This window comes from Lissotriton vulgaris, unplaced genomic scaffold (assembly GCF_964263255.1).
Source record: "Lissotriton vulgaris unplaced genomic scaffold, aLisVul1.2 SCAFFOLD_912, whole genome shotgun sequence".
NCBI classification, from domain to species: domain Eukaryota; kingdom Metazoa; phylum Chordata; class Amphibia; order Caudata; family Salamandridae; genus Lissotriton; species Lissotriton vulgaris.
In genome coordinates, this window is record NW_028247922.1 from 211,451 (window position 1) to 238,094 (window position 26,644).

A 26,644-nucleotide genomic window follows, 5' to 3' on the forward strand; every position below is an offset into this window, starting at 1 on the left:
GAGAGAGGGGGGAGGGGGAGGGGGGTAAAGTCCAACTCCCCGCCCTTATATTCGAAGAGGAAGAAAAAGGGACAGGAAACCCAGAGCAAAAAGTGATTTCAGAGTTTTATTTGTGCTCTAAGACCTATATTACTTTATTGATGGTAGCCCATAAACCGAAAAATCATGGAGCACTTGCTAAAACGCACAGTTATTACCCCAGATGCTGACAGTTTTTTTTCTCCAGTTTATTGAAAGATAATGATACCATTTTACAGCAGCCTCCAAGATCTAGTTATTACATTAAAAGCCACTAACTTAGCCATGTTTATCAACGGGCATGCATGGGTTCAGACTTCATCCCTTTACCATGTATCCAAGATATCATCAAGGATTTGCCTTTTGGTGCCGTGAGTAGTTTCTCCATCTACATATGAATGTTTTGGAAATGACCAAATAGGTATGGTGTTAAAGTCGCCAAATGAAATAATGACAAGACCTATGTGCCAAGGATCTTTATAGATTCCTCCAAGCATTCAGTGCATCCTGAGCATCATCATATAAAAACTGGTTTATACCACACCAAAATAAATTGTTTCTCTCAAGTAGGAAGAAGACGGGTATCCTTTTCTGTGGACTCTGGTCACTCCAGACCAATGGGTGCTCAGCATTATTTTGGAACGATGGGCCTCTAACTTTCCCACAGTTAGAAATTCAACAATGTGAAAAATAAATGCAAAAACTGTGATGGGTGCTTAAATTCATCTCAGACTCTGGTAAATCTGTTGTACTTTTGTTTTTAACTCCCTTTACCACCGCAGACATTCTGCCCATTACCATCACTTTGTTTTTCACATTGACTCTTCCTACAGTCCCTTTTTGTGTCCTCCCAGATATCTGAATTCCTCTCAAGAGCTTAAAAAAGAATACAAAGTACTTATTTGAAGAACCTAATTTGTGGTGGTGGTGGTGAGTAAAAAAGAAGTCTGAGGTCTCTTAATCTAGGTACTTTATTGTTCTCAAAAGACTGGAAAGTGAGCCAAATGAGACACATGGAAGCTCTGATCTTGTAGGGCCTGGAATCTGGAGGACTAGGAGGCTGTTGTGGATCTCCAGGATGTGGACTTAAAGTATGCCCATTATGAAGGGGTATGGTATGTAAGGTTTACATTTGGAGATCACCCATTTCAGTACTGCCGGAACTCTGCACTCCGGTTCCTGGGGACATTCTATACCTCAGTCTAGAGGACTAGTTGTTGCATGTACACTACTCATATGACTTCTTCCAGAGGGTTTTTTATTTGCTGTACCTTATTCAATTTGGATTTTTCTCAACAACAAGGAAGTCTCAGTTTTTTCTAAGATGGACTTCAATTCCCAGGAACAATGGCAGACCCTCAAAGCAAAAAGCAGCATGTCACATGAGATGGGGGTCAATTGAAAAGATAAGACTGTTTGAGCAAGAGCTCCACGGGGATATATAGGTTTGCCTCCATTTACTCTGCTTCATCGGACTCTGAAATGTCAAGATCGTGCAATGGTAATTCCAAAAGCCTTTTCACAGAATGTAAATCTCCTTGGACAACAACTTTGTTACTTTTCCAGTATCAGAATCTTATCGTTTAGTGGGGATAATATTCACATCTCCCTGTCAATGCTGAACATAGAGGCCCGGTGCATAAAGAATGAGTCTATGCACATCTAGGCATCTCAGAAGAAAACATTGTCGCTCAAATGGAAGGAATCTGCTAGGAAAGGAGACATGAGTGATTGACTCGGATTTTGATGCTGGGCATTTGAGAGGCAGTTGAATACCCCAGGCTTCTTTGGGCAATGTTTTAACTTTCATAGCTTTGTTGTCAAAGTAGATTACAGTAAATATTACAAGGCAGTCTCCCATTATGCCTGAATACACCACTTGATCTTTTGGCTGCTAAGAGAGGAGATGAGGTATTATTTTAATGGTCTTCTTCATTTTCACTCACCAATTTAAAATACTGCTCCCAGTGAGACTTGAAATAATTTTCACGGTGTTACCGGAATTCCTGCAAATCAAGAAATTGCACCTCCCACCCCATAAAGAGTTTCAACCTAGAACTCCTTCCTCTTCGACTAAGGGAACTCTAAATTATCAAGACGTCTCTAGATTTCTAAAGTTAATCCAATTATCTGATACTTTTGTGTTCTACCTGGCAACAATGCTGCTGCATAGTCATTAATTTCTAGATCTTACAAAATCAGAAAATTACAGACTTCTGGAACTTTATGCTCATTCCACGAAAGCAAAGGCAGCATCTATACTTTTCCAAGGGCATGTCCATATATTTGGCGTTTGCTGGGCTCCGGGGTCGGCTACCACACATGAAACTGAGCATTGCATTCCGGGCACCTTCTTGGAAATATGCGTTTTTCAGGTAACCAGAATTGTGCAGTTTATTGTCTTGTGGCCTGGTTGGTCATACCAGGGCTCTTACTACCTCCCACTGCAGCTCCTCCACCACCTCAAGTTATGCAGACTGTTTTTGTAGCTACTTTGGGTGGGTTGGAGGTTGGCAGAGAATAGTTGTGGTTTAGGAACATAAAACTTCACTCTCGTTTTCTCAAAACGTCCACCTAGCCATCCAGTCACTCAGCATGTTTGCAAAAGCCTTGCAAGTTCCCAAAAGCAAGTAGGGGCTGGCTGTGATTGCTGCTGCATAAATGCAGGGGTCATTTTCAAGCATGCTGATGGACTCCAGTAAAGCACCAGTAGGTTTCTTTTTTTGGGGGGGGGGTGGAGACGGGAGAGGAGATTTTGTAAGCTTTATTTCCTGTCCTCTCTGCTAGTGCAAGACATTCCAATTTCTGAAGGTGTTCAAAATCAAGTATGAAGATTACCTGTTACACCATATAGGTTATTCTTCGTCTCTGTTGAACTTTATTTATCATGGAGTAAAAAATATGATTATTCAGTGCTGTGCACAGGTGTCTCTACTTATGGAACAGCTGCCTTAGTTATTAGAAGTGCTTTCTTGCACATCTGCCTTCTATCTACATGTATACACTGACAGCAAATGTTACTTACACTGATGGAGGTTCACATTTTTAACATTCAGGCTTAACTGGCTTTGTGCATAAACTGCAGTTTTTAGGGTGAAAATGGTTTCCCCCTCCCTCCTCCGCCTCCCCCCCCCCCCCCCCCCCCCAAAAAAAGAAATGGACCACTTTTAACACTGATTGTAACAAAAAATCATCTACTATAGCGTTATAGCCCGCCTTACCGGCTATTAAAGGCCGGCTGCAGCGTTACAGGCCTGAGCCGAAGGCGAGGGACTTTAACAAGGCAGCAAGACTTTAATAGCCGGTATCGCCCAGCTACGAAGGGCTATAAGGCTTTTAGAACATTCTGCCACCAGAGGGCAGAATGCTCTAACAAATTAAACAAAGGTGCGAGGGGATTGAAATTACATCTGGCTCCCTGAAGCCTTTGTTCACAACCTGAGATTCCAACATTCCAATGTTCTAATAGTAAATATAGAGAAAATAATGGTCTTGATCTTTGGTGAAACCTTAAAATACTGTGGTGGCTACTATGGAGAGAATGAATTCATATAAATACTTAATCCTATCTTTCACAATAGCTCTTAATTAATGTGAACACCTCCAGTTAGTATAAATAAGAGCCACAGTGACCCATGGTGGTTCAGTTAGCTTCATCCTCGAATATTGAGGCTTATCAGTGGCACTCTTGCTAATGGCATTTAAGATTAAAATCTCTCTCATTGTTATTTGGGGCACTGAAGTATCGTGTTGTTACCTAAGGGCTTTATGGTGTGCTATTGAAGTACATTCTGAGGAATGTACAATGATTCTCCCTCCAAATGCCTTGGTTCGGTCCCTAAGATGTGAGCAATGGCTTGTCTAATGGCATGGAATAAAAGGGAATAAACTGTTCAGATCTGTCCCATCCATATCTAGCAGGTACCAAGCAAAATCTACGTCAAGGCACCGGAAGGAAATACAAAAGTTAGATAAACCTTCATTTAATCAGTTTTAAATCTGAAAACGTATATATAAACCAGCAGGTTGTACACTGTTGGTATGTTCACAATTGATCAGCTTGCCAAATTTTATTGAAGGAAGGCTTGCCATTAATCCCTTGATATACTTTCAATGTTAAATTTGCAATTGTTCATATGCTGCTTGACTATTGAGCTAAAACCTTTATTCATAGAAGACAGCACTAATAAGGGTTCAGCTACAATTAGCGGAGATACAATGTGGACTTGAGGTTAATGTCGATAAATCTGTAAAAGCAATTCTTACACTGAGATGTTAAGGGGTTTTGTTTAGATCTATTTTTGTGGCACGTTTATAGACTTTTTGTCTAACTAAGAATACATTTAAACGAAAAGTCATTGTGATAGCTGCTTTTGGTCGCCAGTGGAGGAGAGGCTAAATTCTGTTGTTCAAATATAATTTACTCCCTCCAGTCTAGAGCTGTGACGATCAGGTTGTAATCTTACATACTTACTGGTTATGTATGCCAAACATGGTGATCCCCCTCAACCTCAGTATGACTATAAGACGGATAAGCTATACTGCTGAAGATCATGAAACAATCCATGAAGATGTGTGTTTAAGGTTGTATGTGTTCTGAAATGTATTGGTTTAATCATTTATTCTCGTTAACCAAATGGTTAAAAGGACTAGGAAATAAAACACTGTGGCAAACGTAATATTTGTAGAAAGTCCTTCATAACATACTGCTCTAAAATGGACAGTGCTAGAAAATTCTGAAGAAGGAATGTTTTTGACCGGACACCCTGTCACACATCTTATCGCTTGTTGGTGTCCTTTTTCAGTCATTGGGTATTACTAATATTGCATTAATGAATGCTTAACAGCTACAAGTAGTATGCGTAAATGCCCACAAACACAAATGTACTCTTCAGGTCTAGTAACATGTGCTTACTATAATTCCACGTAGGCAGTGGTGGATGCCAGACACTGGCGGTGCCAACATCCCAGCTCTGAATGATCTCCTCTCAGTTTGGAATATGGCCTTCAGTGATGGACTTTATGAAGGAGATTTTACCCTGGCGAGTCATGACAGTAAGTGATATACACTGCTTCAATTTTAATAAAAACATTTTTGTTTAGTACTATGAACATGTTACATCTCTCCATTCTCCCCTGTGAGCATTTCTAACCTGTAAATAGAGTTGACGGAATCAGAAATCTGAAAGAGACCATTAGTTATAGATTCCTTACCTTAGAATTACCCCCAGGCGTCCGACTGGATCCGGAGAATTTTTCTGAAAAAGTACCCCTGTGCGTCGTAGGTGCGTCTCTGCATTCAGGGGTGTGGTTGCCGGGATGACGTCGCAGTGTCTACTTGGACTAAACACCTGCGCGCTGATGTCAGTTCTTTCTTTTTCCGCGGCATCCAGTGCAGTTCCGGAGAGAAGCTTGCCCGTACTTATTTTTTGACTAAACTTTTGTTGACTTCTTTTTTGAATCTTCGAGTCCTGGTAGCTTCAAGCCTTGTGACTCCTGGTGTCGGAAGGTTAACTCTTGCTTCTCTGGTCTGTTTGGGACATTGGTCCTGACAGTCTGTAGCAAATGCGGTAAGGGGAGTAAATGAAATGTCAATGTCGGGTCCCCCTCTTCACAATCAGACAAGTGGGTTTTGCAGATAGACTGAAGGGGCTCCTCCCTCCCCATCGAAACTACCCCTCCCTCCATGCCACCAGCACTCCATCGCATATTTGAGGATCACTTGGCCCTTCTCTGCCAGGAAGTTGCAGCTCTTTTGGCCAAGGGAGCTATCGAAAGGGTCCCTGTGTCAGAAGTAGGTTGTGGTTGTTACTCCCACTACTTTCTGGTACCTAAGAAGAACAAAGGCCTGCGTCCTATCTTAGACCTCAGGGCCCTCAACCGCTTCCTCTGGAAGGAGAAGTTAAAAAGGCTCACGTTGGCTCAGGTCCTGTCTGACCTCTATCCCGGAGACTGGATGGTAGCGTTGGAGTTGCAGAACGCCTATTTCCACATCCCCGTCCTGCCAGCCCAAAGGTGTTACCTATGGTTCACAGTAGGCAATGAGCATTTTCAGTTTACCGTGCTCCCTTTTGGCCTTACCAGTGCCCATCGGGTTTTCACGAAAGTGATGGCCGTGGTCGCATCTCATCAGCGTAGGTCAGGGGTTCCAATCTTTCCCTATCTCGGCTGTTGAAGGCGAGCTCGCCCCAGGCTGTCGTCTCCCACCTCCATACTGCGGCGGGCCTCCTGCACTCGCGGGGGTTCACTATCAACGCACTGAAATCACACCTGTGTCCCTCTCAGAAGCTCCTTTTCATCTGAGAAGTTCTGGATACAGCACAGCGACAGGCTTATCCTCCCAAGCATTGAGTCTGGGATATTCGTGCTATGATACCGATGTTTCAGCCTCTATCTCGGATTTCAGTGAGAATAACCCTGAGGCTGCTGGGCCTCATTAACTCCTGCATTCATCTAGTGGATCATGCCAGGTGGCATATGCGGGCTATGCAGTGGGACCTGAAGTTCCAGTGGGGGCAGCATAAGGGAACTCTTTCCGGTGTCATCCAGATCTCGGAGGGGACTGCATGTCAATTGCAGTAGTGGCTTACGAACCAAGATTTGGTCAACTGCAGACCCCTCTCCCTTCCCCAACCAGAGTTCACAGTAGTGACAGATGAGTTACTCCTGGAATGGGGCGGCCTCCTGGGAGAGGCGGAGATAAGGGGTCTCCAGAAGAGTCCGGTCTCCACATCAACCTTTTGGAGGTCCGGGCGATCCGTCTTTCACTGAAGGCATTCCTTCAAACAAGGCGGGGTGGGGTTGTGGACCCTATCTCAAGAGGCTCTTCGACCTCTGGACATGGCTGGAACATCAGGAAATGTCCCTGGTAGTTTAACACCTGGCAGATTCCCTGAACACCAGGGTGGACAAACTCAGCCGCCAGTGCTTGATGGATCACAAATTGCATCTTCACTCGGAGGTGGTGCAAGGTCTCTTTCAGCAGTGGGGAGAGCCTTGGTTAGATCTGTTCGTCACTGAAGAGAATGCGCAATTTCAGCAGTTCTGCGCATTTGAGTTTCCAAGGCGTCAGCGATCGGCGGCGCATTTCGTTACGAGTGGAACTGCGGCTTCCTGTATGCCTTTCTGGCTGCACCACTTCTGCCCAGAATGCTGAATATCTCAATCTTAGATGGACTTTAGCGTGTTATTGTACTCTGGCCTTAATGTAGAACAATGTTACATATTACTGCCTAGTGAGAATAGTTAGAGTAGAGCAGTACTTTTGGATATGAACCCTTACCATCGACTTTGACATGGCCTCATGTCAGTCTGGTTCTTTAACTTTATCTTGCTTTACGGCAGTGCTTGCTATTGTTTTTGACAGATCTCATGTCCTCTTGCATTAACTCTGCTTTGTTTGAAGCTTCTTTAGGTGCATGACCGTGTTTGCATAACTGACTCCGTTTTCTCAACTGTTGCCATTTTCTGACTTCACAAGGTGTGGGAGGGCATATTTTGCTCCTTACTTGTTTTTCGCACCTCACAGACCAGAGCAAACTGGATATAATCGATGGAATTTACTAACTCTGCCTCGAAGCCAAAATACAGTGGCTTGGCCAGCCACTGCTTTGACCTTGATGTGGACTGGTACGAGACAGCCTTGTTTTCTCTGATAAGAAGGGGCGAGGCTTTCTAGAAGCTCTGTTGTTGCTTAAAACAGTATTAAAGCGAGGGGCCTTTGGGGGCCAGATGGAAGTTGACCACAGAATAGACTTATTGCTGTGGGCGGGTGGGAACTTTGTGTCCTGACTGAAGTCTCGCCAGGCTGCAGTACCAGACTCCCCTCAGCTTGGTTGGTGAGATGTGGATTTGGAATCAGTCGGTGAGGTGTTCCTACCAAAGTCTTTACTAATTTCTTTCTAGTCTTGATATTCTTTACTATTCTTTTCCTCATTATTCCTTATTCCTTTTATTGCGTTGTCATACATATATATACATTGCACTTAATTTTGCCTGTTTATTTTACTCATCTTATTGTTACTTGGGAGTCTGCCATGACTAATGCATTAGGGCTGCTTTTGTTGAAGTAGTGTATTAATAAATTCATATGTGTTATAGTCCATACATTTTGATTGGTATTATTCTCTCGCCTTGGGGGAGTGCTGGGTTTTGCCTCGGTCTAAGGGAGTAGTGTGGTTAGGGTTTGTCCATTTTGTGAAAAGCAGATCAAAACAGTACCAAACTCTTTGTGCGCAACCCAGAGCTACAAGAATGCAACTACTTATGGAGGATCTTCTGTTGCAGTGCAGCGCAGGGTTCTTCACCCCCATCTGTGCAATCTACACCTCTATGCATGGAGATTGAGCGGCAGCAGTTGAATGTGTTAGATGTACCTCCAGAGATTGTGGATGTTATCTTTGCTGCCAGTGTCAGTCTACAAAGTCAGTTTGGCACTGGGTTAAAATTGTGGCCTGTTTTGGATCCCGCAAACAGACCCACTACAAGTCGACTGTTGGATGTTTTCTTGTTTGTTCTATCTTTAGCCCAGCAGTGGGCATCGTTGAGGGTCATTTGTGGGCCTTTTTTTGTTGTCATTGGACCAATCATCCTTGTTTAATTCACCAGTTGTGCTGAGTTTTATTTAATGTTTGGCAAATGTTCCCTCCCAAACTGTATCTGGTGCCACAGTGGGACCTTAATTTGGTCTCGATTTGTCTTGTGTGTCCGGCCCCCCCCTCCCCCTTCGAGCTGTTGCACAGCTGCTCATTGAGTGTTTGAATTCTAAAGACTGTCTTCCTCGTCAGAATCACTTCATTTTGTTGTGTCACCTATCTTTAGGCTCTTTCAGTGCAACACCTTACACCACCTTGTTTCTGAACAAAATGTTGCTGAGGACCAATACGGTCGTCTTGGCAGAAATCAGAACTCCTTTTCCCTTTGGGCTATCCATCATCCTCCCAATGTTCCACCTGAGCTATCAAAAGGAAAGGAGTGACTCCATTGGTTGGACCCAAAAGAGCTTTAAGCTTTTACATCGATCGCACCAAATACCGTCGGTTGGACAGTCAGCTTTTTGGGGGTTCTCTGGGACAGTAATGTGGTGCAGAGAAAGACATTTTCAAGGGCCTTTGCATTAAGATCTGCTACACTTTAATAAAAAAATCCTCTAGAATGTCTTGAGAGACCATTCAACCAGTTTTAAGGCTGCTACAACTGCGTTGGCTCAGATAGTGCCTACCCTTGACATATGCCAGCCTGTTATGTGGGTGTCTGTGCATCTATTCGTAAAGCACTACAGCCTTGAAAGCCTGGTCCAGCATGACGGGCATTTTGCCTTCTTGGTCCTGCGGGACATTAGTCTAATCCCACTCTACAGTCCCTACGCCTTTGGTATCTATGCTAAAGGTGAGAAATTTGTGGTTAAAAGTACCCATCAGAAGAAGTTACTTACCTTCGCTAAGGCTTTTTCAGGTGGATACAAATGTGTAGCGTGGTTTGTGCTTTTTCTTAAATTGTGAAGAAGTAATAATGACATTAAAAACATATATGAAGATGCAGTGTAGTTAGCTATTTACTGACTTGGGGAGGTGCTATGACTAATGAAAGAAGACATCTTAAGTGGAACTTGATGCACAAGAACTTCCTTAACAATGTTAATATAGTCACGATTCTCTACGTGGATCTGCATTTATGGGGTATGCCATGCTGTTCCTTCATATGGAGCATTTATAAGTAAGAAAGTAAGTAGGGGTTTTATATAGCGCTCGATTGCCGAGGCGTCTTGGCACTGGAGAAAACTCAGAAGAAAGGAGGAACCCAAAAAGGTCAAATCAACTGCTAAACTGGAAAGAGCCACATTTTTAGTGAGCCCCGGAATTTAGACCGTACCGGTTGTCATCTAATATCCAAAGGTAGCTTATTTCAGAATTTGGAAGCTAGGTAGGAGAGGTATCTACCACCCCATCTAGCCTTCCTCCATTTTGGGACTTTAACCAAAGTCTGATTGGCAGACTTTAGTGGACACTCTGGACAGTACCATTGGAATAGATTGCTGTACGCCATTGGACCGCCACCGTACAAGGTTTTATGGACCATGCCCAGATTCTTGAATTCAGTACGCTGCTTAACAGGGAGCCAGTGGAGACTCCTAATGGCCCCTGAAATGCGATTATTTTTAGGAATATTGAGTAATGTTCGGGCAGCAGTGTCCTAAAGAGATTGTAGCTTAGTTAACTGCCGTTTATCAACCGCTAGACAGAGGGCATTGCAGTAATCAATCGGTGATATCACAAGAGCTACCACCACAGTTTTTCTCAATTCCATTGGAAGAAATGGTAATATCTTCTGTAGAATCTTTAGCGTGAAGTAACAGGCTGAAGTGACCTTATTAATCTATCCTGAGAAATTAAGCTGTGTATCCCACACCACACCCAAATTACTCATCTTAGCCACTGGAGACAGGCAGCCTCCTGCCCCTGTTGGCCACAAAGCTGAATTTCAATTTGGAGGGCCATTACAAAACTCCATGATTTCAGTCTTCTGTGTATTTAGTTTGATAGTTGGTGTGCGTCCATTGTATGATGCGATCAAGACAACTGTGAAACCTAGCCAACGGCACATCATTCATCGAAGATATGGAGACTATAATTTGAGTGTCGTTGGCGTATGACACAAACGAGAAACCAAAGTCTCTAACTAGTTTGGCCAATGGGGTCACATATATATTAGAGTGTAGGTGAGAGCGCCGACCCTTGTGGGACTCCACAAGGGAGATGAAATATGCCAGACTTGAGGTTCTCCCAGCAAACCTTATGTTCTCTGTTTGTCAAGAATGATGTAAGAAGAGCCAGTGCATTGTCCTGGATCCAACTTGCCTTCAGCCGTTACGTAAGAATGAGATGATTGACAGTATTAAACATGGCCGATAGGTCAAGTAGGATCAGGACAGGTCTACCACCACTATCAATTTGCATGCGAAGTTCTTCCGTGGACGTAACTAGTGCCAATACAGTAGAATGGTCTGCTCGAAAGCCATGTTGTGAGATTTACAAGGTATTGGAGATAAGAAAACTATTTAATTCATGGTTTATGGCTTTCTCCAGGACCATGGCCGCCAAAGGAAGGCAGGAGAAGAGCCGATAACTAGTAACGTCCAGTGGGTCCAAGGATGGCTTCTTTACAATCGGTCTAATGCACGCCTTCTTCCATGCTATAGGGAAGTCTCCAGACCTTATGGTAGTGTTTAGAAGTTGGGTAAGTAGCGAACTAGTTAGACTCGAGGCCCTGTGGATTATGTTCGGTAGACGTGGATCATCTGTTGAGCCAGACTTGATGGTCAATAAGAGATCATTCACCGAGTCCCATGTTATTGGAGAAAAGCTAAATAGGTGATTAGCGGTTTCTAGACCCTCCTCCATATCCTGTAAAGGTGGATTATGCGAACCAGAGTCAGATCTTTCCAGTTCCCTGTAGATAGTTTTGAACTTTTGACTGGAAGAACAAAGCCATTTGATCACATAAATTTTGATCAGGATAAAACAAGTCTCCTTGCTGGAGCATGGATAGGGAAAAAACGGTCTTGGAGATCTCTCTTGTAGTTCTTTGCCTCCTCTATCTTGCCAGTATATAATTCCGTTTTGGCTCTGAAAATGGCTTCCTTGTACTCTGTAAGAGACTTATTGTAACTGTTCTTGCCTTCAGTACTGTGACACATCCTCCATTCACGTTCAGCGCACCTGCACTTGAATTTCACAATTTTCAGCTCTTCATTATACCAAGGAGGGCAGTAGGTTTGTGCCTACGCTGGGAAACCGATCTTAAAGGAGCTAGTTGGTCTAGTGCTGCTCTGATCAAATTGTCCTATTTATCTTAATCTGTGTTGAAATTGGATGCCGGCATTGGAACCCTATTGGTCAGCTGCTCAGTAAAGACATCAGAATTAAAATTACGCCAAGACCGTGGGCCCTGTACTGGGGGGGCTGGGACAAACTCAACGGGGAAATTAAAAAATAATTGCCCTGTGATCTGTCCAGGTTAGTGGCAGGATCCTGTCAATCTGAATTGCAGAGTAATTTGTAAAAAAATCCATCCAGTGTATGAAGTGCATTGTGGGTGGGGCCTACTACTATCTGAGATCGACCAAGAGCTTCCAAATTGTCTAATAATGTCGTAGTCATGGAGTCGGTGAGGAGTTGCAGGTGAAAGTTAAAATCAACTAGTACCCTAAAAGAGGACTCCATGAGATCAAGAAGGCCTTGTAGAAATGGAAGTTTAGGCCCTGGTTGCCTGTAAGGAAGCAAACCTCGATAATTAACCTTATTGTTTATTTTAATACTAAACGTCATGGCTTCAGCTCCAGTGAGGGGTATTGATTCAAATTTCATTTTATATTCTGTTCTATAAATTATTGCTATTCCCCCTCCTATTTTTCCCTTTCTAGGGACTGAGGCAAGAGAATAGCCCAGAGGCAGGGCCTCCACCCAGTCTGGTTCGGAGGTGGGCGTAGCCCAAGTTTCAGTGAGACAGATTAGGTCAGGGCTAATTGTTTGGAGCAGGCATTCAATCTCCAGCTTATGTTTGGTGACTGATCTTACATTGAGCAGTATAGCCTTAAGCATGTTGATTTTTATGGGTGGAAAGTTTTATCACGTGTATGAGGAACCAACTGAACACCTTCTGTTACCGCGTTGTTGCTACCTGTGCTCGAGACAGCTGAAGGGTAAGAGGACATCTCTGGACACCTTGTAGCCTTAATAGAGGATGCCTGATAGTTAGCAGTCAAACAGTACTTGTACAGAGAGCAGGTAAAGTCAGAAATGTGCAAACTGTTAGTGTCCAAAGTTTGGTTGACACACTTACCATTGTTTAAGGCCACTAGTTGGCTCCTTGATTAAGTGGTTCTGTAAAAACATGCAGTGGCTCTGGCCCACTCTGGGCGCAGGCGGGCTTTCCTTTTATATGTGGTATCCATTAGCACGCTGAACGGTTGAAAGCGGGCCCGCTCTTACATACGGGAACCGCGGTCAGGTGAGCAGACTACCCTAAAATGGCGATCGAAAGTGCAACGAGCAGGTAAAATTACAAATAAATGTATTTACAGTTTTAAAACAAACGTGCCTCTAACACAGCATGCACAATGCAGCAGCACTTCTATCTATTCAGTTTAGGAATTCCCTCAATCTGTGCTAATGACTGTTGTAATTAACCAGGAAAAGGACCAAAGGCATTCTATCACGGAGCGTGCCTACCATTGGTATAGCAGGTACTTTGGCACCAGTCGCAGAGCCTTGGAGGGCCCTTTGAAGCCTGATAATTGCTGTATTTTGCTACCCCAACAGAAGTTAAACGAGCCATTGTCCTCGCTTGTACCAGGGCCCATGGCATACTTACTTACTACTCTACTGGTTCGATCTGTGCAGTGAGATATAGTCACATTGAATAGGTCTTTTGTGCATCAGCAGAGGTGCTTTCCTATATAAAATAATTGTAATATATAGTCTGTGAGTCGGTAAAGCAAGGTATTCTCATTTTAGTGAAACTACTAAAGTAAATGTTTGCACTGTAGTTATTAATGGGAGAATGAATATTAGTAACCTTGTTCCAAACAATATGTTTTAGTGAAGAATGTTTATTATCACAAACATGGCATATGTTGTGTTATTTATTTTCATATAGGGCAAACAAATCGCTCCCAAAATAGTCTGTCAGGGCTATGGCGCACCAACAGAAAAGAGGGATTGAAGAGAGAATCAGAAGAGACCGTTTTTAAGAAGTTTTTTGAGGGTGGCCAAGGCAGGGTAGGCCCTTCTGTCTAAGGGTAGCCTATTCCAGTGGTGGGGAGCAAGCTAGGAGAATGATCCTTCCCCTGTATCAGGCCATACGTATTCAGCGAGGGAGTAGTGGAGATTGCCCACTGGACCTCAGATTGCACGTTGGTAGGTAGAGCTGTAACTTGTTTTGTAGGTAAAGGGGGCGTTTCCAGAATGGGACTTGTGAACTAGGCAGAGAAGGTTAAAGAGGGGACTCTTTTAAAAAAAAATATATATATATATATATATATATATATATATTTGTATTTTTTATTGTTACAAGTGCAGAGATGTGAAGGTAGTCTTGGAGAGGGTGTGGGGTGGGAGGCAAGGCGGGCAGCCGTGTTCTGCACTACCTAAAGTGTAGCTAAAAAGCTTTGTTTGCTGCTACTTAAAGAGTGTTGCCTTAGTCTAGGCGGCTCATGAGTGAGGGATTTTCTGGCGTGAAGAGGCGTCCATTGGAAAGCCTTCCTAAGAAGGTGCATGATCCCAACAGGCACCATAGGTGGAGGTAGCCTGCTCTTTAAGAGAAAGGGTGTCATCTATCAGGATGCCCAGAATTCTCACTACCTTTTTAGGCTGGGGCTGGCCCCAGTTCGCCTGAGGCTTACCAAAAAGCAGGATCTCTTTTGTTCTACTTTTCAATTGTATGCAGTTCGATGACATACAGTGAGAAATTTTCTTCATGCAATCGCAAAATCGGATCTTTGTAATTCAGGATTGGGTCTCATGAAACTGATTAATTGTGTGTTGTGCGCGTAAGAGATTACTTCAAACCCCCTGAATCTTGCCACTTGAGCCAGGGGGGGTCACGTAGATATTAAAGAGACTGGGGATCAAGGATGAGCCCTGCGGCACCCCCTTTTCAAGGGCCATAGTATGGGAGTTGAAGGACTCTAGATGCACAGTTTGGGACCAGTGACAAAAAAATGTTTTTAAGCCACCTCAGGGCTTTTCTGCCGACGCCAATCTCAACAAGTATATGGAACAAGATGGAGTGTGATATGATGTTGGATATGGCGGATAGACCGAGTAATACCAGCATGGCTGGGAGACCCTCATCCAGAGAGTCTGATGGTGTCTAGTACTGCTACCAGCACCGTTTCTATGCTAAACGAGGCACGAAAACCTGACTGGGAGGGGTTCAGCAGGGACTGGCTTTCCAGAAAAGACTCCAATATTTTACTGAGAAAAGGGAGCAGCTAGATCTGCCTATAATTAGATAGCTCTAGGGTTCCCGCCATAGTTTTTTTTTTTAGATAAGTCTGACCTGAGCTGCTTTCTGTCTCGTAGGAAGAGCTTCGGTGCTGAGGGAGTGGTTATACAGACCGGTGCTCACCAAAAGAGGTGCGGGGAAAAGGTCACCATGATATGTGGAGGAGAAGGATCCTCTGGTGACCCTGATTTAATTTTATTTATCCAAGCCAACACTTGCTTGGAGTTAACTGGATCAAACGTTTCCAAGAGGGTCTGGTGGATAGAAACTGAGGTGGCAAGTGAGGGCAATTCTGCCTGTCTGAGTCCATTTGAAATAGTACTGTAGATTTTGGAGATTGAGATAACCTCGCTGATAATTTTGAGGAAACAAAGAAACTTGGATGCTTGAATGTGAAGGCAGCAAGCTGTGGGTTTGATGAATGCTTTTAGAATGTTATAAAATTATTTGGTCAAGTTACCTGTTTTAATTGTGTCCACTATGTGGGTACTTAAGGCTTCCCCAATTTTTTTTAATGTAGATGCCTAGTGCAGCTTTATAGGCAGTTTTGTCAGGAGGGGATTTTGTGACTCTCCATTCCCTTTCAAGCTTTCTACAGGCGGTTTTTCTGTTTTGAGGGCCTTTGTAATACGAGGCAGAGAGAGCTTTATTAGGTTTTGGGTTGCTTAGTTTGGCAGATGCAATGGTATCTAAACCCTGAAAGAAGGATCTCTGGAAATCTTCCAGTGCGAGATTAATATCGAAGTGCAATATGCATGTTAAGGTGGGAAAGTCCGGCATCAAAGAGGGAAGTGATACCATTGTCCACAGTCATTATTTTAGGTCCTATTCTCTTGTCCCCTAGATTCCCTAATATGGGTGTGGACGTTTATAGAGAAGTGGTCCGTCCAGACCAGCAGCTTACAAGGGTGTACCTGTAAATTTGGCAAGTTGGAAAAAATAAGGTCCAAAGTAAGACCCTCTATATGAGTGGGGCCTGAGACGTTTTGGTACTGTCCTAGCGATTCACTGTTTGAAAGCAGAAGTGCAGTTTCTGGATTTGATTTCAGTTCTGCATGGTAGTTAAAATCCCAAATCAGCACCAAATTGGGCATAAACACACACTCACTCTCCCAAACATGGGACAACTGAAGTGTGAATATGTATGTACATTTTTTAAATCTTTCCATATCTCAACATTGAAATCTGCTATTTTTATGTGGAGCATTAGATACTGGATTTTTTTTTCTTGTCATTTAAACAATGCAATTGTGTATTTCAGTGTACTATGCATCAGGATGCAGCATTGCCAGGTTCCCTCAAGATGGCGCTGTCCTCGCACAAACCCTAAAGGACCAAGGTACGAGAACTTACTTCGTGTCTGCAAAGGCACATCTTAACTGTGTGTTGATGCTGTTTTGATTTAATATTTTCCTCTTCACCCTTTCTGCCCTAGGTCTTGAAGTGCTGAAGCAGGAAACATCTGTTGTGGAAAATGTCCCCATATTGGGTCTTTTCCAAGTACCTTCTGAAGGTGGCGGAAGAATAGTTTTGTATGGAGATTCAAACTGCTTGGATGATAGTCATCGCCAAAAAGGTAACCTTTATTTAGTACCTTTCCCTTTACCCATTGAGAATGTCTTCAAAGGCTGCTAATCATTCTCACCATCTCATAAGCGCCATCCACCTTGCAACTTGGACAGATACAGGCTTTCTTTATACTCTGTACCCTGTAAAACGCGGTCCAAATCTAGGCCTGTGCAAAACATTTGATTTCTGAAAATTTCATGGTGCATGACCTTCATAAAATATATATTTTGTGAGTCTTGCTTTTGAACATTAGGTACCCAACCTGGTGGGCTTGCAATGCACACTTAGCTAATGTGTAAAAGTAAGTTCGGCAATGTAAATATTGGAAGTAGACTTGGGCAGAGTTTTTTTTTTTACTTTATTTATTATTTTCCAAAAGAAATACAAAAATAAAGGTAAGCATACATATCCAGAATATACTGATGCGTCATAGGGTGTCACTCTAGTCACATATACATAATACATAATATTCCGAACATACTCAAATGTCATTCCTGGGACAGGGCAAAAGCACGCAGTGGGACATCCCACCAATGGCAACCCTCTAAGGCAGCATAACCCCGCATTGATCCCAACCGGATTTGTACATCACTCGACTCCCCGAGCACCAGGAAAACATGAACAAAAGAAACAGAGGTACCATACAATGTGTTATATAAATCAAGTGTCCAAGCCCGGGACTCCTCACAATCCTTCACCCAAATCCCCTGGGTAACCACTACGTGATTAGGGGTAGTATGGTCTCCATCAATGGCGTCAGCGATATATGAGCGGTACGGGCCCCAAATGTCGACGGGTCTGGATGTGGAGGGAACCATGGTGGAGTATTCAACGCTATTAGCATTGCAGTGCGCCATGCTCCGGAGCCAGGAACTGTGTAGCGGGGGGCGTCGTCACACCAACGCAGTGCCACCTCACGCTTAGCCAATAAAAAGCTCAGTGCTGCCAGTCTGCGCACTGTCCTTGGAAATTCGGCCATATATCCCAAAAGGGCAATCTCAGGGATGGGAACCAGATTTAGGTGTAACATGTCTCTTAAGTGTTTTGTGTACCCGGGACCAATAATCATTTAGCTCAGGGCAGGACCATGAAAGGTGTGCAAAGTCCGCAAATGGTCCACCGCACTTGGGGCAAGCGTGGGATCTTGATGGGTCTATTCTATGCAGTCGCGCTGGAGTGAAGTACAGTCTACGTAAGAATTTAAAATGTAGAAGTTTATGTTTACTGTTGAGAGAGATGTCTTTTGTCGCTTTACAGCACCACTTCCACTGATCATCTGAAATGGTGTAGCCCAAATCCGCTTCCCATGCAGCACACACTACTTGATCCGGCGAAGGGAGAAGGTTGCAGCACATATGATATAACTTAGATACTAGATGAGTGCCTGATGAGTGTTGAATAAGAAAGGTGAGAGGAGTCATCTCCTCAGGAGGGAGGGGGAACGAAGAGAACGATGCTCTCAATAAAGAGTGCAATCTGGTAAGTACAAATGAGTCCATAAACGCTCTCTCCGTAAAGCGGTGATCCTCTGTAAGTGAGAATGCATGACCGTCAGGGAACAAATCTTCAATGGTGGCAATGTGAAACTTGGTCAACGTTTGCCGTACCACAGTTTCCCCAGTTATAGGGAGCCAGGTGGGATTGGGCAACGGTAGAGTCGGGGAGTACAGCTGTGTAAGGCCGATAAGTCGGCCTAGTCTTCCCCATGCCCAGCAGGTGGATGAAACAGTTTGAATGTCTCGTGGGTCTCTAGGAAAGCCCGACGGTAGAGTGGTGGACAACGATCCCGGCAAAACCAAGTCGGCTTCCAGTTTCAAGTATGGAATCCGGGCGTCAGGGTGGAACCATGGGTATGCATATGAGCACTGTGCCACCAAAAAATAAAGGTAAAAATCAGGGACACCAAGGCCACCTCGCTCATATGGGAGCGTCAACACGTGCCAAGACACACGAGGAGTCTTGTTACCCCAGACCAGTCTCAATAATAAAGAGCGTAGCTGTGTGAAAAAAAAATTCTTGAGGGGTACCGGTATATTATTGAACAAGTATAGAAACCGTGGCAATACTATCATTTTGATGATTGCGACGCGCCCGGCCATGGATAATGGGAGTCGATTCCATCGTTCAATCTGTCACTCTAGGGTAGTCAGCGCAGTGCCATAATTTAACCTAATGATGGATTCTGTTTCTAAATGTACATAGATGCCCAAGTATTTTACCGATTCTCGGTTCCACGCGAGGGGCAAGGGGTTGGTCCATTCAACTGTACTGGGCGTGAGTGGGAAGATAATAGACTTATGCCAATTTATACGGAGGCCCGAGTACTTGCCAAATCGGGTTATTTCTAAGATCAAATGTTCAAGGTTGATCTGGGGCTGCCGGACATAGAGGATGGTGTCATCTGCATAAAGTGAGACCAAGAGCGGGCCTGTGCGGAACTGGAGGCCTCGGTGCAAATGCCTCTCCTGAAAGTGTCGGACCAATGGGTCCATCGCTAAAATATACAATAGCGGTGACAGGGGGCAACCCTGTCGCGTACCACGCATCAGGCGGAACTGGGCAGTGATCGTACCATTCAGTCGCAGCCGGGCCATGGGAAGAGTATACAATAACTCCACTGTATTCTTTAAGCATTCAGGTATCCCCATACGGCGCATCACAGACATAAGGAAAGGCCACTCTAAAGAGTCAAACGCCTTTTCGGCATCTACCATTACCGCCGCCGCCGGGGTGGCAGGGTCAACACGGTGCAGAATGGAGAAAAGGGTGCGGAGGTTGAGGGAGGTGGAGCGATGTGGAACAAAGCCAGATTGGGCGGGAGATATTATGGATTCCATCAGGAGCGAAAGGCGGATGGCAATGACTTTCGCTAGGATCTTGTGATCTAGTTTCAGTGAAGACAGAGGACGATAAGATTCACATAGAGTAGCATCTTTACCTGGTTTGGGCAAAAGCACAATGACTGCCTCTCTAAGAGTGGGGGGCAGACAACCCGTTTCAAGGGCCTCTGCATACACTTCCACCAAACGGGGAACCAACAGATCTTTATAGGCCTTGTAAAAATCGGCCGAAAACCCGTCTAACCCAGGGGCCGAAGACTTTCATGGAGTCTATAGCCTCCATGATATTGTCCGGTGTGATAGGATCAGCCAAAAAGTCTATCATCCATTTATCCAAGTACACCAGTGCGATCTCATTGAGGTAATTCCCTCGATCAGTGGCGTCGTCAGTTAACGTAGATGTATACAAAGAAGTGAAGTAAGACAAAAAGGCATCACAGATCTCCGGCGTGGTGCGTAGCATGTCCCCTGTCGGTCCTCTGAGTTCTGTGATGTAGGAAGATTTGTACGGGGGGCGAAGTAAGTGTGCTACCAACTTGCCTGGTCAATCGCCCTCTCCATGTTGCCTTGCAGTGTATGTTCTAACCAGAAATCTAAGCTCCATTTCGGCCTCCTCCCTAAACTTCACCATCAATTGTAAGCGCCTAAGCTCCCTCTCCTCTGTATGTTGTCGAAGTTGCTCCACATCTAGCGTCGCTATGTCGCTTTCTATCCGGGAGAGGGTCGCTCGAACCTCGCGCAGTACTCCAGTATGTTTAGCTATGCACACTCCCCTGATGGTTGCCTTAAATCCCTCCCATAGGACCGCCCAGGTGTCAACAGTACCTGTGTTTAGTTCAAAGTATTCTTCAATGGCCCCTTTAATTTCTTCCGTGAAAACTGGATCTGATAAAGATTTACCCGGGAAGCGCCACCGTCTTTCATACCCACCCGCCCGGGGGACCCGCAGCCTCAGAATTCTAGGAGAGTGGTCCGACAGTGTACGTGGAAGCATAACGAGGTCCTCTACCCACCTAACCACTTCCGTGGAAACCAGCCAATAGTCGATCCTGGTCCATGTGTCATGAAACCCGGAGTAATGCGAGTAAGCCGGTGTAGTGGTGTGCAAGTGTGCCTCGATGTCTATGGGGGAAAAGTGTGAGCATATGTCACGCAGGACTGAGCTTGAGTGGGGTCTAGTGTCTGAGGTAGTTGAGGTGCGGTCTCTGGACGGGTTAAGCAGTAGATTAAAATCGCCACCAATTAGTAATAAACCAGGTTCCGAGCTCAGCAAGTGTATCTGTAAGTCATTAAAAAAGTAGGAGTGTCAGTGTTAGGGCCGTATACTCCGAGCGTGACCTTGTGGCTCATGAGGGTCCCCGTGATGATTACATATCTGCCCTCTTTGTCGATGACAGTGTGAGTTAGCACAAAGGGTATCCGTTTATGTATACAGATAGCCACCCCCCTGGAATATCTGGTATAGTGGGAGAAGAAGCGGTGAGTACCCCAGCTTCTGGCAACCTGTGAGGCGGCATTCGGCGTCAAATGAGTTTCTTGCAGGAAGACTATATCAATCCTATGTCTAGCAATGTAATTAAAAACTTGCTTACACTTCCTGGCATTGTTCAGTCCCCTAACATTCCAGGACATCAATGAAAGTTCCGAGGGGCCCAACTGTAACCCTAATCTGGCCATGAGTACAGGGTAAGGGTAAATGACCTGTGACATGAGCAGCTCAGTACCAAAAATGTAATTGCGGAGACTTCGTGACACATTCTAAAATAACAAAACCAAACAAACCCCCATTCCCACCCTCCACCCAACCTCTCACAAACCCCAAAGAGGACCCAACAACCAATAGCAGGAGCATCAGACATTACACATGCCACAGAAACTTTACACATGTTATATAGTCCTGCAAAAACAAAAAGAACAACGGCGTTCGCCATGGGGTGCAGCAACACCACGGTACTCGGGAGACCCAATCATATTAATCATATTAAACAAATATATAAGCCTGTGGTGAAAACTACGAAGATCAATTGCTACTAAAGGTCAGCGGGTGTGTAAACCTTTGCCACTGTTCGGAAATTATTCAACGCTGAGTTGGGAGTCGCACCGTTCTGGGGACGGCCTACTAGAGCCGTTAGTAGACTGTGAACCCTGCTTTTTATAGGTCTGGCAGAACTCCTGTGCCTCAGTGGGGGAATCAAATATGCGGAATCGGCCAGCCACCTCCACCTTAAGGCGCGCCAGGAACAGCATCCCATACTTAAGGCCAAGATTCCTCAGTGTGGCTTTAACACCAGTGAATTTTCGACGCGCTTCTCGTACCAGAAAGGTGAAATCTGGGTAGAAGGATAGGGCACTCCCCTGCAACCGTATCTCTCCTTTCTCACGGGCAGCGCGGAGAGCAGCGTCACAATCACGGAAATTCATGATCCTGGCAATAATGGGACGTGGCGGTTGTCCTGGGCGGGGGCGGGGCCCAAGTGAGCAGTGAGCTCGCTCAACCACAAATCCCTGAGTGAACGTTTCCCTTCCGAATAAGTCACTGAGTAGGGTCTCGACGAACTCGTCCAGCCTACTAGTTTAAGTCGTCTCCGCAACACCCAAGATACGAATGTTGTTGCATCGTCCACGCGCCTCCAGGTCTTCGTTCGTAAAGGCCACATCCTTCAGGATTTTCTCCACACGATTGAGCCGCTTCAACTACTTATTTGCAGCACCTTCTACGTCGGAGACCCTGGATTCAACAACATCTAGACGTCTTTCGTGGACCTGGACTTTGGACCCCATGTCCGCCAGTTTCTGTTCTAGTGCGTCAAATCTGCAATCCAGCGCCTTGAAGCCCGCCCTCATTTCGCCCATCATGGCAGCCACCAGGGAGGCGGCATCTCCCTGCGACGGAAGAACGTCTGCGCCAGTCTAGGATCCAGGGGGGGGGATCCGTAGCCAGCATGGGGGTCTTGTCGAAGCTCATCTTTCGTTGGTTCGGATCCCTCTTCCCCATGGTGGCACCGGAGATCTGTTGTTTGACAAAGATGGCAATGTGGCCTAGGGACTACGAACTGACCAGCACTGGCTGGAGAAGGACCAATGCCGCAGGGTGCTACGCCACCGGGCAGTCCACCAAGCTCAGGGCATCCGAAGAGACCGAGAAGGGTATCGTTGAAGGAGGACCATAGGGGGGAGCAGTGTGTCCATGTAAGACCAGTCTAATTAATACAAGAATTTGGGTATGCGGCCAAGGCAACTGGAAGACGGTGAGACCTGGTCTCCCACGGCTCCTGCAAGTATTGTGATAGAAGTTAGGGGTACAGGAGAGTTGTTGACCCAAGAAGCAAGTAGATCTGCAGGTGTGGCCACTCAGTAAGCACTACAGCGTGTCTTCCAGCGCCCCTCCACGGCCTGGTGTGATGGCTCAACAAGAAGGCGGGGCCACCCGGTCTGATGCGGCGCTTACCCTGAAGGCTCTCTACTCAGCCCGCCCAGACCCCCACAACGCCAGACACACCTCGCGCCAACCCCTAGGCCCGTCGGGGAGAGCCGCTAATCGAGCCCCCGGCTTCGGCCTAGTCGCCCGGTCCACGGACTGGAGCGTCCGCGCGAGCCGAGTGCAAGAGGCCCTAGACCGGGTCAGAGAGTAGCGCTCGCGCCCCCAGCGCCCCGAGAGCGCGCAGAACCGGTCCAATCGCCTCCGGTGCAGCACTCGCCTCTCAGCCGGGTGCAGGCAGGAAGAGCCCCATGGGGGTGGCGCTCAATCCCCTCCGCCGATGTCGGCCCTCCAGTCACCTCCGATACCAATGTTGGATCCGGATGACCGCAAATCGCTGTGTCTGCAGGATGGGGTAGGAGCGCGAGGGCTACTTAAGTGTTTCACCCCAGGATGTGTGAAATTGGCCTCCGGAGCTTCAGTCGGAAGCGGCCATCTTGGTCGGCTCTGTGGCCACGCTCCTCGACTTGGGCAGAGTTAGTATGACTCACAGTAACCTGGACAGTGATGTCCACTAATGGTATTTCCATTTTAGATTAAATATTTTTTTCTGCTGGAAAGTTCAGAAATGCAGTTAGAAAGCTCTTGAGAATTTGTTTAGAAACCAACGTGAAAAAGTTGAAGATAACATTGAGATATTAAGAGGACAACAGATGGCTACTGTAGTATTGATGCTGGAGCCAACAATCCTTGAAACCTCAGAATCTTGGCCCACCTATTGTTTCTAGAAAAGCTTATTAATATTCCCCAGTCTGGGCATAATCTAGTCTAGAGTTGGCTGGTTCTCGAAGTACCATTTTTCTCTTAATTACTAGGCAGTAGATAAATGCTTTATGTAGCCCAGAAAAAGATGGTGGCATTTCTTGGTCATATAAAAGACTCGTCTTTGAGTAGTTGCGCACCCAGTAATATTTTGACTTGACTTCATGTGCAATTGTTATTTCTTGCTAGTAGAACTGGCAGGCTATCCTTGTTGACTGGTGTGGCTCAGCCATGAATTGCTCCCAAACCTAATTCCCACCATCTTACACTATTTATTTGAGACCAGTAAAGGCAGATCCAGGATTCTGTATCCACCAGGTATGCACTCTGCCTTGTGTGTTAATATAGAGAGCCACCTTAGTTAAAGCAGCAGTTGATTAATTGACATAGGAAAGAAATCCGAGAAACTGCTACACATAATTCAGTGTTTACTGAATTCCACTTCTAGTTATCAAGGCAATAGGGCACTTTTTAATTCCATCCCGAGTAGTGGGGAGTAAAATCTCCTTATCTAGACCATGGTTGTACTATCTACCAGGAACAAGGGAAACTATTGCTTTGATATTAGGTAGTGATCAACTGCACTCCATTTGGATTGAGTGCTCACAGCATCACAAGTGAAAGAGAAGTCTAGCAGTTATCCCAAAGATGGGGTCCCATTGTCCTTAATTCTTAACAGCTTATTGTTGGTTTCCATGAGTGCTGTTTCCGAGCGACAGTGTGGATTAAAGCATGACTAGAACAGAATGGACTGATGAAAAGGCCCTTTAATTGTTTCTTTGGCACCTTTCCTGTTAATTTACTGACTGGTATTCTGGTAGTTGGGCAATAATTGCTCTGGTCCTTTGTAATCAGTCTGAGCTGCTTTGGTGGTTCTTTTGTACAAGTGTGACTCAGCTTTATACAAAGTGAGGCATTGATGGTTGTTTGGAAACATGCCATAAAAAACTCAGGAACGATGGATGAAATCCATCCTAGAGCCACATCACTGTAGCAATCTGTGGATTTGGGCGTATTCAGCTCAAGGCTTAGAGTTTAAAATTCATCAGCTTGTCCGTAAACCTATCCCTTACTGATGAACAGGTCAGAACAACCTAGTTATAATCGAATTCAAAACAGCATTTAAACGCACTCTATTCCATGCTAATTAACAATACTAGCTTCAAGTTCTTGATTGAAGACATTTTATTTTAGCTGTTAGCCATTGGTGAGCATCCACTGTACATCAGATGACCCTTTTACACTGAGTGGATTTCAGCCGTGTGTGGTGCTCCACTTTATTAGCATTAATAGAGATCGGTCTTCAAGTGAGACATCCTGCTTTTTGCTGGTGTTTCTTCTGGGAGGCACTACCAGTCAAAAAACACCTAAAAAGCACATGCTCTCCTTAACTTAAAAATAAGCAAAATAAATAATGAAAACAGAATTTTTCTCCCTTTTGGACGCTCATATAAACAACTTATTTTCTTCTTCCACAAATTTTGCAGCAGATTGGAAAATAATTTTGACAGTTGAAATCAAAGTGTTGAAATTCTGAATTGAAAGTTTAAATTGATGCACGTTAATTGCCTTTTGTGTTCTCTGCAGACTGCTTTTGGATGCTGGATTCCCTTCTCCAGTACACCTCCTATGGAGTAATGCCTGCCAGTTTAAGCCACTCTGAGAACAGGCAGCGTGCCCCAACCGGAGCAGGCCTCACATTGCCCCTGAGGATGGAAGGTAGTGTGACTCCTTTAATAGAGTATAAAGAGAGATTAATGGTCTGAATTATAATGATGGTAAACATATGCTTATGGTATGATTCAAAATCTATTTAATTGCATTTAACAATGTGTACCCATGCAAGTCTCGGTTTTCACAATAATAACTTGAAATTTGTTGTGAAAGCACCTTATGAATCATCTGAGTAAAACAATTGAAATATCCATATTCTCTGAATGTCCTGATTTACTGCATGTAATTAGACTGCTAAGAAATTTGGAAACCTATTTATCAAAGTATTTTTACCAATATGATGAAGAAAGTGCTTTCATACATAATTTCTGATACTATGATGGTTTTGGCGGATTCCAAGACAGAATGTTTTTTTCAAGCAGCTAATATATATAGTGCAATAAAAGACTTTACAGGCCAATCAAAAATAGCAATCTAACCTGTCATTGAACGATTGCAGGAAACCACCTTCATCGCTATTCAAAAGTGCTGGAAGCTCATCTGGGAGATCCCAAGCCTCGGCCCCTCCCGGCTTGCCCTCACTTGTCTTGGGCAAAGCCCCAGCCTTTGAATGAAACTGCTCCCAGGTCAGTATGTGTGATCACTATTAACTCCTTAACCTGCTAGTTTGAAGGCTGGTATAGAAAGGAATGAATTAACTAACATCTACCATGTAATCTTTATTTCACCTAACCCTTTTGTTCTGCAACTTACGAATATACCACATATTAAGTACCTTTTTGACAAGTTTAGCATAAGGCATAAGGTTCTGCACAATAATTTGTGTCATTTTTAAAAGTTCTTTATCGTAGCTGGGCAAGTGTTTGAGAGCTAGAAGGGCAAATATCATTGCTCTCTCAAGCCTGCCTATAATGCAGGGGTGCTCAACATTGACTGTCATCAGTCCTTCAAAGATGTACTCTGACCTTTTCTCAGGCCTGCCTCATGCATGAACATTCAACATTGACTGGGGTAAACAGTTTTTCAAAGATGTTTCATTTCCGTATCAACCTGCTTCAGCTTTACAACCTTTAATAAAAATGGGTAACCCCAACACATAAACGTCACATTCTGGACTTAATTGTGATATCACTTAAAACAATCCGATATCTGCTCCCAATAGAGGTGTGTTGGTCCAACCACTATTTGGTTTTACAGTGTTGTAACAAAATAAACACACAGTAATCAAATTGGAAATCTGAACCTGCTCTTTGAAAAATCATAGAGTAAACTGAAGACATCCCCCTTCCTGCTGAAA

The 26,644-nt window shown here is 44.7% G+C and overlaps 1 protein-coding gene across 1 annotated transcript in view; it reads left to right on the top strand.

Moving 5' to 3' along the window:
• The window catches only part of MBTPS1 (membrane bound transcription factor peptidase, site 1), a gene marked incomplete at its 5' end in the record, with an annotated part of 218,955 nt that overhangs the window by 183,784 nt on the left and 8,527 nt on the right, over positions 1-26,644 (top strand). The window contains 5 exons of the mRNA XM_086949849.1: positions 4,949-5,073; positions 16,286-16,363; positions 16,460-16,600; positions 25,261-25,392; positions 25,847-25,973. Of these exons, the coding sequence (XP_086805975.1) occupies positions 4,949-5,073; positions 16,286-16,363; positions 16,460-16,600; positions 25,261-25,392; positions 25,847-25,973 (603 nt within the window). The remainder of the gene's footprint in view (positions 1-4,948; positions 5,074-16,285; positions 16,364-16,459; positions 16,601-25,260; positions 25,393-25,846; positions 25,974-26,644) is intronic.